Source organism: Podarcis erhardii (genome assembly GCF_964252035.2).
Source record: "Podarcis erhardii genome assembly, chromosome: 18".
In the NCBI taxonomy this organism is placed as follows: Eukaryota; Metazoa; Chordata; class Lepidosauria; order Squamata; family Lacertidae; genus Podarcis; species Podarcis erhardii.
In genome coordinates, this window is record NC_138516.1 from 7,410,215 (window position 1) to 7,430,509 (window position 20,295).

General features: G+C 49.5%; 1 protein-coding gene across 1 annotated transcript in view; it reads left to right on the forward strand.

Annotated features, from left to right (window-relative positions):
* Positions 1–2,796: 2,796 nt before the first annotated feature.
* Positions 2,797–20,295, forward strand: part of TIMM44 (translocase of inner mitochondrial membrane 44) — a 28,010-nt gene continuing 10,511 nt past the window's right edge. The window contains exons 1-8 of the mRNA XM_081846303.1: positions 2,797–2,903; positions 5,050–5,154; positions 5,508–5,678; positions 7,007–7,087; positions 11,397–11,546; positions 13,604–13,743; positions 15,197–15,282; positions 16,548–16,640. Of these exons, the coding sequence (XP_081702429.1) occupies positions 2,874–2,903; positions 5,050–5,154; positions 5,508–5,678; positions 7,007–7,087; positions 11,397–11,546; positions 13,604–13,743; positions 15,197–15,282; positions 16,548–16,640 (856 nt within the window). The 5' untranslated portion in view covers positions 2,797–2,873. The remainder of the gene's footprint in view (positions 2,904–5,049; positions 5,155–5,507; positions 5,679–7,006; positions 7,088–11,396; positions 11,547–13,603; positions 13,744–15,196; positions 15,283–16,547; positions 16,641–20,295) is intronic.

Consider the following 20,295-nt stretch of genomic DNA (forward strand, 5'->3'; position numbering starts at 1 on the left):
GGACTGGGAGCGGCCGCCGAGACCATATAACTCTGGTCCTGAAAGACCTACACTGGCTCCCAGTATGTTTCCGAGCACAATTCAAAGTGTTGGTGCTGACCTTTAAAGCCCTAAACGGCCTCGGTCCAGTATACCTGAAGGAGCGTCTCCACCTCCATCATTCTGCCCAGACACTGAGGTCCAGCGCCAAGGGCCTTCTGGCAGTTCCCTCACTGCGAGAAGCGAGGTTACAGGGAACCAGGCAGAGGGCCTTCTCGGTAGTGGCACCCGCCTGCTTGTTTCTGATCTAGGCTGGCTGAACATACATTTACCAGGACATCCGTTTACCAGGCTGGGGGTGGCTGGGCAAATGGAAATACCATGGAGGAATTATCCTAGGAAAAAAGCATTGCTGGCTGGCTCCCTGAACAGCACCCTGCAACATTGACTTGCAGGTCCCACTTGTACACCAACTTGTTTCTGATCTAGGCTGGCTGAACATCCCATTTACCAGGACATTATAACTCAAATGAACACTACTCCCGTCTCATTAACAGTAAATAGGAGGAGAAACATACAAACAGTTGTGTGCCCTCTTATGACCCAGTGGTCATCAGAGCATACTGCCCATCTAGGCAGTAATGTGACAAGATTCACCAGCATAGCTAACCAACATGACCCAGCAACTCAGGGTAACTCAAGCAGTGGAGGTGAAAGATGTACCGTATTTTTCGCTCTATAGGACGCACTTTTCCCCCTTCAAAAATGAAGGGGAAATGTGTGTGCGTCCTATGGAGCAAAGACGCCATAGCCCCGCGACCCTCTCCCGGCTGGAGAGGTGATGCGCAGCTATGGAAGGAGCCTCTAGCCGCACATCACCTCTCCAGCCGGGAGAGTGTGTGCGGGGCTAAAGAAGCCCCCCGCGACCCTCTCCCGGCTGGAGAGGTGACACGCGGCTATGGCTGGAGCCTCTAACCGCGCGTCACCTCTCCAGCCGGGAGAGCGCGCGCGGGGCAAAAGAAGCCATAGCCCCGCGACCCTCTCCCAGCTGGAGAGGTGACACGTGGCTATGGCAGCAGCCTCTCCGCTGCGCCTTTCCGCTGCTCCCTGACCTCTTTTGGGCTGGTGGTGGGCTTCCCCCGCAAGCCCCAAAGAGCAGGTCGAAAGGAACCTGAAGCCTGGAGAGGGAGAGGGGTCGGTGCACACTGACCCCTCTCGCTCTCCAGGCTTCCAAGGTAGCCACCTGAACAGCACCTTGTTTTAGAGCAGGAAAACAAGAGGGGGGAAATTCTCCCCCTCTCTGCGCAGCGCCTCCTGCCACTTCGCTGAAGGGGCGCTGGGCAGAGAGGGGGAGAATTTTTTTTTCTTGTTTTCCCCCCTCTAAAACAAGGTGCGTCCTATGGTGCGAAAAATACGGTACTTTCCCCCGTTTTATTTCTTTGTTTTGTAGCACAAGAAATTATATATCTTTGTTGCTTTTCATTCGCACAAATCGCAAAGCGGCTTACAAACAGTAAATAACAATGACATAATAGAACATCACAAACGCAACATGAAGCAGACAACGTAAATCTTATGTACAGGATTAGTCTCCATGCGGACGAGCCTCAGGGCTGGGAGAATGCTGAGTTTTAGTTACAGGTAGATAGCCATGTTGGTCTGCTGTAGTTGAAACAAAATAATTCCTTCCAGTAGAACCTTGGAGACCAAATAAGTCAGTTATTGGTATGAGCTTTCATGTGCATGCACACATTCTTCAGATGCTGAGTTTTGCTTCACCTTCAAAGCGTCTCTACTTAGCCCTACATTCCAAGCAGAGATCTTTGTTTAAAAAGAAATTCTTAGTCGGTTTTGTAATAAATCAGCTTATAACCGTGACTCATGAAGCCGGTTCCTCCTGCGAGAATATATGTGCTAAAGGGGGGGATAAACGAAAGGGTAGGACCACAACCAGCAACTGGAATACCTGAATATGCTGTTTTCAACAAGAAAAAAAGGAAAGGAGTAGAAGTGAAAACCAGACCTGATGTCCTAGCCTCTGACCTGAAAACCCAGGTCCTTAGTTCCAAATGGTAGGAGTAGGTGTTCCCTCTTCCAGGTAAGGATACATATAGGAAAAAAAGACACCATACATTCAGGGAAAAGATACACCATTTAGACCAAAGATACATTTAGATATATTCTTGAAGTCAAATGAGAAAGATACAAAGAGTAAACCGCACATTCAGAGGATACGTTTTTTGAAGTCCACGGCACAGTTTATATTCTTGTAGGATATTCAAGCATAATACTATATATTTGAATATAGGTAAGATCATTTTCCTTTATTCCCCTCTCTGACCCTGATTCTCTTACGACAATAATAGAATTAATATAATCTTACATAATATATTATATTATTATTATTACAATTAATAATTATATAATAAACAATTTATAACAATATATAAATAATATAGTTATAAAATATAATAATTATATAATTATTATTAATATAATATAATATAATATAATATAATATAATATAATATAATATAATATAATATAATATAATATAATAAATTCTATTAATCATAGAATTAATAGAATAGAATAAATATATAGCCCCTGAGCATGTCCAAAGCGAACCTTCTGCAATGACGTCACATCCTGTGCGCCGCCTCGAGGGGGAGGGGTGCAAACGCTCCTCAAGGCAGCCAATGAAGAGCGTGTCGAGAAAGACCCGGATGACCGTTGCCGCGGCAACCGCGACACCGAATGGGGAGCGAGGAGCGAGGGCCTCTCCGCGCCTGCGCGGCGGCTGCTCTCTGAGACGCCCGGCGCTGTCAAGCCCTGACGTCATCGGGAGGCGCCGGCGGGAAGGTCGACCCGCTCCTTCCCTCCCTCTTGGAAAGATGGCGGCGGCCGCGCTGTGGGGTTGCCGGGTAAGCGGGGACGGGGCGTGTCTTGGGGGGGGCTCCCCACGTTCCTTCCCCCAACCTCCCCGAGCCAAGGCCTGGTAATTTGACCCAAGCCCCGTTTGGAAGGAAAGCGTGCCTCTGAGCACGTGCAGAGGGCTCTACCGTTCTGCTGCCGAGGGAGGAGGTGGTGCCCCTGCGCATGTGCAGAGCGGCTCCTCCTCCTTGCTGCTGCGTCCCGCGTGCTCGTTTGACTTACAGCCCCATAGCCCCTGAGCACGTGCAGAGCGCCCTCCCATCCATGGCCTTCCCCTCCCCCTCCTTGCCATTGTTGTCGCTGTTGAGTCGTTTAGTCGTGTCCGCCTCTTCGTGACCCCCTGGACCAGAGCACGCCAGGCACTTCTGTCTTCCACTGCCTCCCGCAGTTTGGTCAAACTCATGCTGGCAGCTTCGAGAACACTGTCCCACCATCTCGTCCTCCGTCGTCCCCTTCTCCTTGTGCCCTCCATCTTTCCCAACATCAGGGTCTTTTCCAGGGAGTCTTCTCTTCTCATGAGGTGGCCAAAGTCTTGGAGCCTCAGCTTCAGGATCTGTCCTTCCAGTGAGCACTCAGGGCTGATTTCCTTAAGAATAGAGAGGTTTGATCTTCTTGCAGTCCATGGGACTCTCAAGAGTCTCCTCCAGCACCAGAATTCAAAAGCATCCATTCTTTGGCAATCAGCCTTCTTGATGGTCCAGCTCTCACTTCCATACATCACTACTGGGAAAACCATAGCTGTAACTATACGGACCTTTGTCGGCAAAGTGATGTCTCTGCTTTTTAAGATGCTGTCCAGGTTTGTCATTGCTTTTCTCCCAAGAAGCAGGCGTCTTTTAATTTCTGCTGTCACCTTCTGCAGTGATCATGGAGCCCAAGAAAGTAAAATCTCTCACTGCCTCCATTTCTTCCCTTTCTATTTGCCAGGAGGTGATGGGACCAGTGGCCATGATCTTCATTTTTTTGATGTTGAGCTTCAACCCATATTTTGCCCATTCCTTTCACCCTCATTAAAAGGTTCTTTAATTCCTCCTCCTTTTCTGCCATCAAGGTGGTGTCATCTGCATATCTGAGGTTGTTGATATTTCTTCCGGCAATCTTAACTCCAGCTAGGGATTCAGCCCCATGGCCCCTGAGCACGTACAGAGGGCCCTCCCATCCTTCCGTTGAGACGGTGCTGCTAAGGAACGAACAGACCCTCTTTCAGTTGACGGGCCCCATGAGGAGGGGGGGGGGAGAGACCCCTGCGTTCCCCTCTCTTTTGCTTTTCCTTGATTTTTCTTTCGGCTCCCTGACAAAGGGGAGGAGAGCTGCTGAGCATGTGCAGAGTACCTCTCATTCCTTTTGCCGAATACTTCCATATTAAGGTAATACTGGTCTGTATTATTTAAAACACATTAGGAAGAGCATGCCATTGAGCGTGTTCAGAGTGCCTTTTTAAAAATAATTTAAAAAGCACACGCACCCATCCAGTGTTAAAGATGAGAACTCTTTCTCCCTCTATATTTTTAATGTATTTTTTAATCTCTTGTTGGAAGCCGCCCAGAGTGGCTGGGGAAACCCAGCCAGATGGGCAGGGTATAAGTAATAAATTATTATTGTTGTTGTTGTTGTTATTTTATTGGAGGTGCAGATAAATACAGCCTTGTCACCTATTCCTTTAAAAAATTAACTACTGGGTCTCATGTGGCTGATTGTTTGTTAGGGAAAGGTGATGGTAATGAGGTTTGGAGGCTTGGCCTCTTTGCTATACAGTGGTGCCCCGCAAGACGAATGCCTCGCAAGACGGAAAACCCGCTAGACGAAAGGGTTTTCCGTTTTGGAGGCGCTTCGCAAAACGAATTTCCCTATGGGCTTGCTTCGCAAGACGAAAATGTCTTGCGAGTTCCTGCGGGGTTTTTTCCCTCCCCCCCCTTTTGTAAGCCGCTAAGCCGCTTATCTGCTTATCCGATAAGCCGCTAATAGCGCTAATCCGCTAAGCTGTCAATGGGCTTGCTTCGCAAGACGAAAAAACCGCTAGACGAAGAGACTCGCGGAACGGATTAATTTCGTCTTGCGAGGCACCACTGTACATCCCTCAACAAGCCTGTTTTGCAAGCACTATTAAACAAGAGCACCTTATCTTTCTCCTCCTAGAAATGCCTTTTAAATGTATGGCTTGTATCCGGACGAAGCTCAGGCCCCTTGCACCATGCTTTCCTTGTGCATCGAACCGGCAGACCTGCATTGGAGCTGCACCAGGTATGCTTTGCAAATCAAACCTTTTTGTGCGTAACTGTAGTGGAGGCAGTTGCTGAGAGTTGGGCATTGCAGAAAAAGAACTGCCAGGCTGGGAGGGAGGGAGGAACCCTCCCCCAAGAGCAATAAATAAATACTCTGATTGGCAGCATCTCCCTAGGTTTTTAAACAATGGATCTTTCCTACCTGGATATTGGATCTAGGACCTGTTTTATGCAAGATAGACGATCTGCCATTGAGCTATGGCCCTTCCCTTTAGAAAACATTAAGATTCCAGACCTCGTAGTTCTGAATAAAAGGACCAGTTTGAAAAGGAAGTTGCTTTACACTGTTAACGCCAGAAATCTTCTCTTTAGGTTCGATGTTCCTCCTCCGGAGGCCGGAAAGGTTTTATCTCTGGCTTTGTGGAAAATATTAAGCAGGAGCTGGCCAAAAACAAGGAGATGAAGGAAAGTATTAAAAGGTTCAGAGACGAAGCGAAGAAGTTGGAAGAGTCGGAGGCCCTGCAGGAAGCGAGGCGGAAATATGTGAGTCTGTTTCCTTCATGCAGTTGACGCTTGATTTCTCTGGTGTGTTTCTCTTCCTCTTCCTGGGAGTTGCAGACCAGAGCAAAAGAGAAATAATAATAATAATAATAATAATAATAATAATAATAATAATAATAATAATAATATAATATTATTTATACCCCGCCCATCTGGCTGTGCTTCCCCAGCCACTCTGGGCAGCTTCCGAAAAAATATTAAAATACTGTAATACATCAAACATTAAAAGGTTCCCTAAACAGGGCTGCCTTCAGATGTCTTCTAAAAGTCTGGTATTAGTTGTTCTCTTTGACATCTGGTGGGAGGGCGTTCCACAGGGCGGGCGCCACCATCGAGAAGGCCCTCTGCCTGGTTCCCTGTAACTTCGCTTCTCACAGAGATGGAACCGCCAGAAGGCCCTCGGAGCTGGACCTCAGCGTCCGGGCAGAACGATGGGGGTGGAGACGCTCCTTCAGGTATACTGGACTGAGGCCGTTTAGGGCTTTCAAGGTCAGCACCAGCACTTTGGATTGTGCTTGGAAACATAACTGGAAGCTGGTGAAGATCCTTTAGGACCAGTGCTATATGGTCTTCAGGTATACTGGACCGAGGCCGTTTAGGGAAGCAAGCCCATAGGGAAATTCGTCTTGCGAAGCACCTCAAAAGACGGAAAACTCTTTCGTCTAGCGAGTTTTTCGTCTTGCGAGGCATTCGTCTTGCGGGGCACCACTGTACAATGAAATGAAATGACTAAAAGATGATGATTCAAAGTAAACAAAATGCAAATTAAATAACAACAACATAAAAAGGAGCCGGGACGCGGGTGGTGCTGTGGGTTAAACTACAGAGCCTAGGACTTGCCGATCAGAAGGTCAGCGGTTTGAATCCCCGCAGTGATTGGGTGAGTTCCTGTTGCTCAGTCCCTGCTCCTGCCCACCTAGCAGTTCAAAAGCACGTCAAAGTGCAAGTAGAAAAATAGGTACCGCTCTGTCGGGAAGGTAAACGGCGTTTCCGTGTGTGTGCTGCTCTGGTTCACCAGAAGCGGCTTAATCATGCTGGCCACATGACCCGGAAGCTGTACGCCGGCTCGCTCGGCCAGTAAAGCGAGATGAGCGCTGCAACCCCAGAGTCGGTCACGACTGGACCTAATGGTCAGGGGTCCCTTTACCTTTCCTAAAAAGGAGACGGAAGGCATCCATCTTGATTGGTCGTTACAAGAACATACACACAATGCAATCCCCCATAGCAGCCATAGGATGCTATGGTAAAATAATAATAGATCATAATAAGAGGGAGAGTTTGATTTTCTTCTGTTTTGCCTTCCGCTGCAGAAAACAATAGAGTCTGAGACAGTCAAGACCTCTGAAGTCCTTAAAAAGAAATTTGGAGAAATCACAGACACTGTCAAAGACGTAAGTATGTGTCCGTGTATGATGGATCAATATTTAGGGTTATGTCTGGTGTTGCTTATATTTCAGAGCAGACCCACTGAAACGATTGGGCATGGCTAACGGAGGTCCACACATTTCCACGGGTCTGCTTTTGAACGGGACTTAGTTGGCTACAGCTCTTCAGCCCCTGGTTTTGTTTCGCATTTCTCACTACGTATTCTCTGTCCTAGAGATTGGGGAGGGGAAGTATCAAAGGGAGATAACAAGGAAGGCTGGAATGAGAAAAGGCAGGCAGTGTCTGCAAGAAATTGTTGGGAGTGTGAAGGGTGCCCGCCAATCAGCTGTGTCCTTTTCCTTACTCTCCATTTGCTTCCTTCCCACTTGCCTGCCCCTCCCACAGTTAGTCAGATTTCTGTGCCACTTACATTTTCAGTTTTCATTGAAACGTTTTAGAGCCACATGGACCTTTTTCTGGTAAAATAATGATAATGATAAATGATAAATGATAATGATAATGATAATGATAATGATAATGATAATGATAATGATAATAATTTATTGGTACCCCGCCCATCTGGCTGGGCTTCCCCAGCCACTCTGGATGGCTTCCACAAAGACCAAAAATGCACTAAGATGTCACACATTAAAAACTTCCCTGAACAGGGCTGCCTTCAGATGTCTTTTGAATGTCAGGTAGTTGTTTATTTCCTGGACATCTAATGGGAGGGCGTTCCACAGGGCGGGCACCGCTACCGAGAAGGCCCTCTGCCTGGTTCCCTGTAGCCTCACTTCTCGTAATGAGGGAACCGCCAGAAGGCCCTCGACGCTGGACCTCAGTGTCCGGGCAGAACGAGGGGGGTGGAGACGCTCCTTCAGGTATACTGGACCGAGTATACCTGGTAGTTCAGCAAGCCTCAGGTTTTATGTAATCATTTACAGTGGTACCTCGGGTTACATACGCTTCAGGTTACATATTCTTCAGGTTACAGACCCCGCTAACCCAGAAATAGTGCTTCAGGTTAAGAACTTTGCTTCAGGATGAGAACAGAAATTGTGCTCTTGACGGCACAGCAGCAGCGAGAGTCCCCATTAGCTAAAGTGGTGCTTCAGGTTAAGAACAGTTTCAGGTTAAGTACGGACCTCCGGAACGAATTAAGTACTTAACCCGAGGTACCAATGTATTGCATTGATAATCTCACTTTTTCTCTGAGAAGCTCAAGGTGGCATTCATAGTTCCTCTCTCCTCACCCCCCATTTTATCCTCACAATAGCCCTCTGAGGTAGATTAGGCTAAGAGACTGTAACAGGCCCAGGATCACTCCGTGAGTTTGATAACAGAGCGGGGGATTTGAATCTGGGTCTGCAACTCTATCCTGGCAATGCTATTGAGCTAACCACGACCCATAGCAATTGTTTCAATGGATTTCTTGTTTGATTTCTATGCTGTCGTGTTTGGTATCGCAGCGGCTGCATTTTTGTTGTTCGTTTGGCGGTATTGTGAGCCGCTCTGAGCCCAGCATTGGTTGTTGGGGGAAAAGCAGAAAGCAAATATTAAATCGACTCGCTGCTCAAGCGCTGTGCTGGATCCGGCTAGCTGAGGATGCTGGCTGTAAAGGCTGTGGCAGATTGCAGGAGGAATAAATTGACATTTGAAGTAAAATGAGCACAAGCAAGTGATTTTCATATGCTGCTCAGAATATGTTTTGTGTAGAGCTGGGCGGTATTGCAGTTAATTGCCTGAAACTGGTATGACGGTCAAACTGCAATACAGTGGTACCTCGGGTTACATATGCTTCAGTGCTTACATACGCTTCAGGTTACATACGCTTCAGGTTACAGACTCCGCTAACCCAGAAATAGTACCTCGGGTGAAGAACTTTGCTTCAGGATGAGAACAGAAATCATGCTCTGGTGGCGCAGAGGCAGCAGGAAGCCCCATTAGCTAAAGTGGTGCTTCAGGTTATGTACATTTCAGGTTAAGAATGGTCCTCCGGGACGAATTAAGTTCTTAACCCGAGGTACCACTGTACTGGTTTCAGACTGAGCTAGTGATATGTTGCAGATCCCTGGCTTCTGCAAGGACAGCGTATCTCACTCCAATCTGCTTGCCTGCCAACGCTGTGCTAACAGAATTTAGAATTTCAGACATTGTGATATATCGGTACATTATGATATTTAGCTGCTGATGTATCACGATGCTGAAAAACAGATGCTGCCTGGCCTAGTTTTGTGATGTGTACAGTGGTGCCCCACAAGACGAACGCCTCGCAAGACGGAAAACCCGCTAGACGAAAGGGTTTTCCGTTTTGGAGGCGCTTCGCAAAACAAATTTCCCTATGGGCTTGCTTCGCAAGACGAAATGTCTTTCGAGTTCCTGCGGGTTCCCCCCCCCTTTTCCCCCCTTTCCTAAGCCGCTAAGCCGCTTATCAGCTGATCCGCTAAAAGCCGCTAAACCGCTAATAGTGCTAATCCGCTAAGTTGTCAATGGGCTTGCTTCGCAAGACGAAAAAACCGCTATACGAAGAGCCTCACGGAACGGATTCTTTTCGTCTTGCGAGGCACCACTGTATTTGGGAACACTGTACATTGCCTGCATTTCTCAAACGTTGGGACTATGATTAATGCTTAAGCTGCAGAAAGATGTATTGTCTGAGTGCTGCTGTAATACTTGGGTTCAACTGTTTCACTGGTGGCCATTCTTTTCAGTTCACCCAGGGGGGCGAAATTTGTTCGCTTTCGTTGATGCTCGATTGTCACTGGCACACCTGTGAATAACCTGTGCTTCTGGAATTACTTACCTGTGTGGTATTTAAAGAAGGATTGTAAAAAGGTCAAGGCACTAGCAGGACTGACATAATACCTTCAATGTATAATAGTACTATTGTGAGAATGATGTGGGCGATAGAAAGAGAGCCAGTGTGGGGTAGTGGTTAAGAGCAGTGGACTCGTAATCCGGTGAACGGGGTTCGCTTCCCCGCTCCTCCACATGCAGCTTCTGGGTGACCTTGGGCCAGTCACACTTCTCTGAAGTCCCTCAGCCCCACTCACCTCACAGAGTGTTTGTTGTGGGGGAGGAAGGGAAAGGAGATTGGTAGCCGCTTGGAGACTCCTTCGGGTAGTGATAAAGTGTGACTTTGGGTTAGACACACTTCTCTGAAGTCTCTCAGCCTGTTTGACAGTGGGAGGAAAACCCTCGGAAGGCGGTCGACTCTCCTTCCTTGGAGGTTTTTCAGCACAGCCTGGACGGCCACTTGCCATGGGTTCTTGAGTTGAGATTCCTGCATTGCAGGGGGTTGGACTACATGACCCTCGGGGTCCCTCACAACTCTACAGTTCTAGGATGCTATGATTTAAAGTGCATCCAGTGAGCATTTAAAGCACATGATGTCCCCCAGATGATCCTGGGCATTGCAGATTCCCTCTCAGAGAGGCCAGTGTGGTGTAGTGGTTAAGAGCGGTAGACTCGTAATCTGGGGAACCGGGTTTGCGTCTCCGCTCCTCCACATGCAGCTGCTGGGTGATCTTGGGCCAGTCACACTTCTCTGAAGTCTCTCAGCCTCACTCACCTCACAGAGTGTTTGTTGTGGGGGAGGAAGGGAAAGGAGATTGTTAGCCGCTTTGAGACTCCTTTGAGTAGTGATAAAGCAGGATATCAAATCCAAACTCTTCTTCTTCTTCTTTTGCTCCCTCCTGTCCAGTGGCAAAGCTTTAATAGCAGAGTCTGGAGAGCTGGAAGAGCGCAATTGCGTCGCAACTGCCCCATTAGGCCATTAGGACGCTGGTGGTTCTGTAGTCTAAACCACTGAGCCTCTTGGGCTTGCCGATCGCAAGGTCGGCAGTTCGAATCCCCGCGAAGGGGTGAGCTCCCTTTGCTCTGTCCCAGCTCCTGCCAACCTAGCAGTTCGAAAGCACACCGGTGGAAGTAGATAAATAGGCACCGCTGCGGCGGGAAGGTTAGCGGCGTTTCCGTGCACTCTGGTTTCTGTCACAGTGTCCCGTTGCACCAGAAGTCATTTAGTTCTGCTGGCCACATGACCCGGAAAGCTGTCTGCGAACACCTCACAGATTGTGGGGGAGGAAGGGAAAGGAGATCGTTAGCCGCTTTGAGACTCCTTAGGGTAATAATAAAGCGGGATATCAAATCCAAACTCCTCTTCTTCTTCTGTCTTGCATACCAGTGGCGTACTAGTATATAGAAGATGGAAAATTATATATATATTTGGGAGCTCATCATTAGTAGGGTGAAGGCTGCTGTTTGATGGGGCTCGTGGCCCTGTGTCCCCCTCTTTGGGCATGCCTCGTTTAAGGGCTTCTTTCCCTTTGGCTGCAGAGCTTCGACGAAGTCAGTAAGAGCGATATCGGCCGGAAGATAAAGGAAGGTATGGAAGAAGCCACCAAAACTGCGAAGCAGTCCGCGGAATCGGTCACCAGAGGAGGAGAGAAGCTGGGACGGACGGCAGCGTTCAAGGCCATTTCCCAGGTACGTTCAAGGCCATTTCCCTGTGGCAGGCTGCCGCCTTACTCCCAAGTAAGGCCATCCATACCTGGTGTTAACAGATACCCTCGCTTAGTGCATGGGTAACGTGACTGCCGTGACTGCTGTAAGATACTGTATTTTTCGCTCTATAAGACACACTTTTTCCCTCCTAAAACGTAAGGGGAAATGTGTGTGCGTCTTATGGAGCGAATGCAGGCTGCGCAGCAATCCCTCTTGCTGTTCTGGCTTCAGGGATAGCTGCGCAAAGTCTCTTCCAACAACATTTGATTCAGAATAATTTTTTTCTTGTTTTCCTCCTCTAAAAGCTAGGTGCGTCTTGTGGTCGGGTGCATCTTATGGAGCGAAAAATGCAGTAAATTGCTCCCTGCATTCACACAGCAGGCCGTTTTTTAGGCAGGTCCTGCTTTCATTTTCATTTTTATTTCAAAGAACCCTGCGGGGAGGGGGACAGAATCAGCAGTGGCCTCAGCCCCATTCCATCCATACCCCCCACAAAAATATCCACTCTGCATGGGGGCATTCCTCCAGGTGAAGAGGCCTTACAGTGGTGCCCCGCAAGACGAACGCCTCGCAAGACGGAAAACCCACTAGACGAAAGGGTTTTCCGTTTTGGAGGCGCTTCGCTAAACAAATTTCTCTATGGGGTTGCTTCGCAAGACGAAAAAATCTTGCGAGTTCCCGCGGGGTTTTTTCCGCTTTTTCCGCCCTTTTCCTAAGCCGCTAAGCCACTTATCAGCTGATCCGCTGATAAGCTGCTTCTTAGCTGATCGCTAAAAGCCGCTAGACCGCTAATAGCGCTAATCCGCTAAGCTGTCAATGGGCTTGCTTCGCAAGACGAAAAAACCGCTAGACGAAGAGAATCGCGGAACGGATTCTTTTCGTCTTGCGAGGCGCCACTGTACTTACTTACTTACTTATTTCCCGCCCATATGGCTGGGTTTCCCCAGCCACTCTGGGCAGCTCTCAACAGAATATTATAAACACGATAAAACGTCCCTAAACTGTGCTGCCTTCAGATGTCTGTCCCTAAACTTGGAGCCTGCAGACTCGCTCCTGGAATAATAATGGCTCCCAACAGAATATAAAAAATACGATAAAGCGTCAAACATTAAAACCTTCCCTAAACAGGGTTGCCTTCAGGTGTCTTCTAAAAGTCAGACAGTTGTTTATTTCCTTGACATCTGATGGGAGGGTGTTCCACAGTGAGGTTGCCACCACTGAGAAGGCCCTCTGCCTGGTTCCCTGTAACCTTGCTTCTCGCAGGGAGGGAACTACCAGAAGACCCTTGGAGGTGGACCTCAGTGTCTAGGCTAAATGATGGGGGTGGAGACGCTTCTTCAGGTACAGGGTCTGGGCCGTTTAGGGCTTTAAATGTCAGCACCAACACTGTAAATTGGGCTCTGAAATGTACTGGGAGCCAGCAAAGATCCTTTATGTGGTCCCGGCGGCTGCCTCAAGTCACCAGTCTAGCTGCCGCATTCTGGATTAGTTGTAGAGCAGAGTTAATTGTCCCCCTTACAGAGAGGCTTGGCTGTCCTACACCACAGACAGTACCTTCCGTTTCCCCCTGTGGAACGCTCTTTTAGCAGACATCACACAGAGGCATATTTGCTTTTTAGTGTTGGGCCTCCCGCACGGATCACGTTTGCAACCCGAGCGTTCACTGCAATAAGCATAGCAATAAAATGCAAAATTAGAGAGAAATTTAGAAAACCATTAGAAGGGGTTGAAGGAAGTCTTAGGCTGTGATAGCCAAAGATTTGTTGCGTGGTTTTGGAGTTGGAAAATTTGTGCAAAAATCAATAACCATCATTTAAAAAGAAGAAGAAAAGAAATGCAGATCTATCTAATTTTTTTAAAGCCAACCAAAGCAGAAAAGGGCTTTTTCGGGCCACACAGTGAAACACCAGGGCGGTTGTGGGATGGACAAATGCACCCTCCAGGGCTGGGTTTGTCAACTCAGGTGTTATCTGTCCAGTCACTCTCAGAGTCTGCGGGACTCCTGCCCTCTCCGCTGTAACCGCCTCTTGCTCTTCCAGGGCGTGGAGACGGTCAAGAAAGAGATCGACGAGAGTGTCCTGGGCCAAACGGGGCCTTATAAGCGGCCGGAGAGGCTCCGGAAGCGGACGGAATTTGCTGGCGAGAGGCTGAAGGAAGAGAGGATATTTGAAGCCAACGAGTGAGTGGTGGCTGGGAAGGGGGGTGCGGATTGCAGGGGTGTCTGGGCACTGGCAGTTTCTTCCCTGAAGGCGGAGGCCCGGCAGCGTGCAGTAGAGGGCGGGGGTCAATGGAGCCCAGATGGAGATTGGGGGCAAGCTCTGGTCCCTAGGATCGCTCTGACACGGTCTTTGCTAGGAGCCCCTTTGTTACGGCTGCTGCTGGTCGTGGTAGGCAAGGCTGAAACAGATGGATGGGGGCTGTGACTTGTTGAAGGAGCATCTCCACCCCCATCGTTCTGCCCGGACGCTGAGGTCCAGCGCCGAAGGCCTTCTGGCGGTTCCCTCATTGTGAGAAGCAAAGCTACAGGGAACCAGGCAGAGGGCCTTCTGGGTAGTGGCGCCCGCCCTGTGGAACGCCCTCCCATCAGATGTCAAAGAGATAAACAACTACCTGACATTCAGAAGACATCTTAAGGCAGCCCTGTTCAGGGAAGTTTTTAATGTATGACAAATTAGTGTATTTTTGGTATTTGTGGAAGCCACCTAGAGTGGCTGGGGAAACCCAGCCAGATGGGCGGGATACAAATAATAAATTATTATTATTATTATTATTATTATTATTATTATTATTATTATTATTTTATTATTATTGAAAAGCAGCTCCTCTCGGGGTGGGGAGAAGCTCAAGTGCTTTGCGCAGAGAAAGCCCCAGGTCCACTCTCTGGCTCAGGTTCACAGCATAAAAATCACAATATTAAAACACAAAATACATATTGTGAACCTACACAGACCCTGCAATCATCGTAAGGGGCCCTGCTCCGTGTGCCTCCTCATTGAGAGGTCTGGAGGGCAGCAACACAAGAACAGGGTCTTTTATGTGGTGGCTCCCTGTCTGTGAAATTCGCTCCCCGGGGAGGCACACCTGGTGCCTTCATAATACACTTTTAAAGATAAAGGTAAAGGCACCCGTGACTATTAGGTCCAGTCGTGACCGACTCCGGGGTTGCGGCGCTCATCTCGCTTTATTGGCCGAGGGAGCCGGCGTACAGCTTCCGGGTCATGTGGCCAGCAGGACTAAGCCGCTTCTGGCGAACCAGAGCAGCGCACGGAAACGCCATTTACCTTCCCGCCAGAGTGGTACCTATTTATCTACTTGCACTTTTACATGCTTTCAAACTGGTAGGTTGGCAGGATATACACTTTAAGGCACCAGGCAAAAGCATTCCTTTTTAACCAGGCGGATTGACATCCGATACCCCTTTTAAAATGTGCTGGGAGTAAGGAAGGGATTATTGGGTTGCTCTGCTTTTTTTTATTTTTGCTATGCATGGTGTGCTTTTACATTGTGCTTTTATGCTGCTACGAACCGCACTGAGACCTGCAGGTGTAGGGCGGCATGGAAATTTAAAAAATAAGAAAAAACATTATTTTTTATTCCTCCCTCCCCTTCATTGGCTCCTCCTCTTCTTCCAGGGAGGCGATGGGCGTTGTACTCCACAAGGACTCCAAATGGTACCAGCAGTGGAAGGAGTTCAAGGACAACAACGTGGTGTTCAACCGTAAGCTGCGGCTGCAGGGAAAGCTCCTCCCCACGTCATCTCCCCTGGCTGGTCCTGTAAACACAGGCTGAGTTAGGCAGGGCCCAGTGCCATGCGTGAGGGACTCACAGCGGTCCTTGAAGGCGCAGGTTAATTCTGTGTCCAGGGCGGCTGCCTGCCAGCTCCATTTGGTACGCAGGCTGAGACCCTGCCCGCCCGCGGACTGTCTTGCCAGAGTGGTGCATGCTCTGGTTATCTCCCGCTTGGACTACTGCAATGCGCTCTACGTGGGGCTACCTTTGAAGGTAACCCAGAAACTACAACTAATCCAGAATGCGGCAGCTAGACTGGTGACTGGGGGCGGCCGCCGAGACCACATAACACTGGTCTTGAAAGACCTACATTGGCTCCCAGTACGTTTCCCAGCACAATTCAAAGTGTTGGTGTTGAGCTTTAAAGCCCAAAATGGCCTCGGTCCAGTATACCTGAAGGAGCGTCTCCACCCCCATCGTTCTGCCAGACACCGAGGTCCAGCGCCGAGGGCCTTCTGGCGGTTCCCTCATTGCGAGAAGTGAGGTTACAGGGAACCAGGCAGAGGGCCTTCTCGGTGGTGGCGCCCTCCCTGTGGGAAATTCCCTTGTTCCAACACCGCTTCCCGCTGCTATCCCGGATTGTTAGATATCCCATAAACTGTCCCCGGGACAGGTGAGGCTGCTGATCCCTTGTTTTCAAATCTGAAAGTTGACAGCTATGCCTCTATTGGCTCCCAGTACATTTCTCAGCACAATTCAAAGTGTTGGTGCTGACCTTGAAAGCCCTAAATGGCCCAGTACACTTGAAGGAGCGTCTCCACCCCCATTGTTCATCCTGGACACGGCGGTCCAGCTCCGAGTGCCTTCTGGCGGTTCCCTCCCTGAGAGAAGTGAGGTAACAGGGAACCAGGCAGAGGGCCTTCTCGGTGGTGGCACCCTCCCTGTGGAACGCCTTCCCTTCAGATGTCAAGGAGATAAACAACTACCTGACTTTTAGAAGACATCTGAAGGCAGGCCAGTTTAGGGAAGTTTTACCGTGTTTTTAATATTCTGTTGAGAGCTGCCCAGATTGGCCGGGGACACCCAGCCAGGTGGGTATGAAATAAGTAAGTAAGTAATTAAGCAAGTAAGGCAGGCCTCATTGGGCCTCTTCACCTGGAGGAATGCCCCCATGCAGAGTGGATTTTTTTGGGGGGAGGGAGTGTGGAGGGAATGGGGCTGAGGCCGCTGCTGATTCTCTCCCCCTCTCCGCAGGTTTCTTTGAAATGAAAATGAAATATGACGAGAGCGACAATGCCATCATCCGGGCCTCTCGCGTTGTGACGGACAAGATGACAGACTTCATCGGTGAGTCTCTCTCCTTGCCTTTCGCCTTCAAGCGCTGCTGGCTGGCCCTATAGGGACGTGGGTAGCGCTGTGGTCTAAACTCCTGAGCTTGCCGATCGGAAAGTCGGCGGTTTGATGGGGTGAGGTGAGCTTTTGTTGCTCCATCCCAGCTCTTGCCAACCAGTAGTTCGAAAACAAGTAGATCAATAGATACCGCTGCGGCAGGAAGGTAAACGGTGTTCCCATGCTCTCTGGTTTCCGTCACGGTGTCCCGTTGTGCCAGAAGTGGTTTAGTCCTGCTGGCCACATGACCCGGAAAGCTGTCTGCGGACAAACGCTGGCTCCCTCGGCCTGAAAGCAAGATGAGCGCCACAACCCCAGAGTCGCCTTTGACTGGACTTAACCGTCCAGGGGTCCTTTACCTTTTACCTTTGCCCTCAGGTCTCCGTGCGTTTCACAAGGTAAAATGGCTCTCCACCCCCCTCTCTCTGCTCACAGCTCCCTCTATGACTAGAGTTGAAGCTCTGGGGCTGACTGGAGACCGCTGGATGGGTGGAAAGGAGGCTGCGGCTGTTGCGCTACCCCACGTTTCAGCTGCTAGACGGCGGGGAGGCTGAGCAATGTATTGTATTGAATTGAATTGAATTTATTAATACGGTCACAGACCAGCATCAGCACACACAATATCACAGATCATAAAACAATATCAGAAATACAAGGGACAATATGAATATAACAAGGCTCTAAATATAAGAATTAAAATTAATTGTTAGCGTGTCCCCTGTAATTAGCATTTAGAGGTTTGAACATTATGGGCTACCACTTGCTTGCTGCGATTGATTGCAGACGCACAGAATTTAGCTACATTTAATGTAGTCTTGGGATTCTTGTCCTCTAACAGTAGAGGACTATTTAAACTATGGTATTCCGATTCTTTCCTGGACTTTTGCAAAACAGGTGTAATAAAAGTCAAACGTATATCCTCATAAAGATGACAACGTAATAGTACATGTGAAGCAGTTTCAACTTCCAACGAACCATAAGGACAGACCCGTACTGTGTATGGTTTACCCTCAAATCTGCCCTGATGTAAGGCAGAAGGAAGAGCATTAAATGTAAATGTAATGTAAACAAAGCCGTGGCGCTTCCAGTCCCTTTGGGGCTTCCTCTGCCCTCACTGACGTCCTCTCCGGACTCCAGGAGGGTCTCCTCGTGAGCCACGAGGACTCTCGAGCTCTCTCCCGCCATTTCCCGGTTCAAACCTATCTTATCTGTTTCCCAGTGGTGCACTTATATGTGGTCGACTGCTCATAAGTGGGGGGGGGGGCTGCCTGTATCGCGTTGTGGTTTAGCGGTTGAAGTGTTGTCTAGGCATCTGTAGGAAGAAGCCCACTTGGGTCTCTCTCAAAAGAGCCAGTGTGGTGTAGTGGTTAGGAGCGGTGGCCTCGTAATCTGGGGAAGCGGGTTCGCGTCTCCGCTCCTCCACCTGCAGCTGCTGGGTGACCTTGGGCCAGTCACACTTCTCTGAAGTCTCTCAGCCCCACTCACCTCACAGAGTGTTTGTTGTGGGGGAGGAAGGGAAAGGAGAATGTGAGCCGCTTTGAGACTCCAAACTCCTCCTCCTCCTCCTCCTCCTCTTCTTCTTCTTCTTCTTCTTCTTCTCCTCCTTCTCCTCCTCCTCCTCCTCCTCCTCCTCTTCTTCTTCTTCTTCTTCTTCTTCTTTCTCTCCTCCTCCTCTTCTTTCTCCTCCTCCTCCTCCTCCTCCTCCTCCTCCTCCTCTTCTTCTTCTTCTTCTTCTCCTCCTCCTTCTCCTCCTCCTCCTCCTCCTCCTCCTCTTCTTCTTCTTCTTCTCCTCCTCCTCCTCCTCCTCCTCCTCCTCCTCCTCTTCTTCTTCTTCTTCTTCTTCTCCTCCTCCTCCTCCTCCTCCTCCTCCTCCTCCTCCTCCTCCTCCTCTTCTTCTTCTTCTTCTTCTCCTCCTCCTTCTCCTCCTCCTCCTCCTCCTCTTCTTCTTCTTCTTCTTCTTCTCCTCCTCCTCCTCCTCCTCCTCCTCCTCCTCCTCCTCTTCTTCTTCTTCTTCTTCTCCTCCTCCTTCTCCTCCTCCTCCTCCTCCTCCTCCTCCTCTTCTTCTTCTTCTCCTCCTCCTCCTCCTCCTCCTCCTCCTCCTCCTCCTCTCTCTTCTTCTTCTTCTTCTCCTCCTCCTTCTCCTCCTCCTCCTCCTCCTCCTCCTCCTCTTCTTCTTCTTCTTCTCCTCCTCCTTCTCCTCCTCCTCCTCCTCCTCTTCTTCTTCTTCTTCTTCTCCTCCTCCTCCTCCTCCTCCTCTTCTTCTTCTTCTTCTTCTCCTCCTCCTTCTCCTCCTCCTCCTCCTCCTCTTCTTCTTCTTCTTCTTCTCCTCCTCCTCCTCCTCCTCCTCCTCTTCTTCTTCTTCTTCTTCTTCTTCTTCTCCTCCTCCTCCTCCTCCTCCTCCTCCTCTCTGGCTTCTTCCAGATGCTACACACAGGGTTTCTCCCCTCCACCCCATGGTCTTAAGGACTAGCACCTTGGTTTTTCACGACATAGGGAAGCAAAGCTGAGAGTTTTGGGTCGCTGAGTGATTCTTCTGTTAGGATATAGTTCTGTTCCACCTTAGAAGGAACAGGCATGACTGTTGTGTGTCACACGCCTGTTTACTTCCAGCACAGTTTGCTGGGAACTTCTGCTTTTGCTATCCAGTTGTTTGCTTGGACACGAAGGGAAGCAGACATGTTTTTTCCCTTATTCCTGAACTATGCTGAATAAAGGTAAAGGGACCCCTGATCATTAGGTCCAGTTGTGGCCGACTCTAGGGTTGCGGCGCTCATCTCGCTTTACTGGCTGAGGGAGCCAGCGTACAGCTTCCGGGTCATGTGGCCAGCAGGACTAAGCCGCTTCTGGAGAACCAGAGCAGCGCACAGAAACGCCGTTTACCTTCCCTCCAGAGTGGTACCTATTTATCTACTTGCACTATGACGTGCTTTTGAGCTGGTAGGTTGGCAGGAGCAGGGACCGAGCAACGGGAGCTCACCCCGTCGCAGGGATTCGAATTGCCGACCTTCTGATCGGCTGGTCCTAGGCTCTGTGGTTTAACCCACAGCACCACCCACGTCCCTTCTTATGCTGAATAAACGCCTGTAAATAATGCTTACACATGTCTCTGTCCGCCACCTCCGTTGTGAAGATTTATTCACACTGCTGATAAGAGCGTGCCAAGTCTCTAAAGCTCCCTGAGGCTTGTGTCGCTGATTGATGCTGTTCCGAAAACTGGAGTTCGCCCTGCTGCTGGCCGGTGGCTGGAGCCAGCCGGGGGGCCTGCTAAATGCCCCCATCTCCCTGGACGCATCCCAGCATCTTCGCCGATCCCTTTGGCCCCAGGAACCAAGCCCTTGCTTAAAGTCGAGGATGTCAGATGTCAGTTGAGATTCCTGCATTGCAGGGGGTTGGACTACATGACCCTCGGGGTCCCTCACAACTCTACAGTTCTAGGATGCTATGATTTAAAGTGCATCCAGCGAGCATTTAAAGCACATGATGTTCCCCAGATGATCCTGGGCATTGCAGATTCCCTCTCAGAGAGGCCAGTGTGGTGTAGTGGTTAAGAGCGGTGGACTCGTAATCTGGGGAACCGGGTTCGCGTCTCCGCTCCTCCACCTGCAGCTGCTGG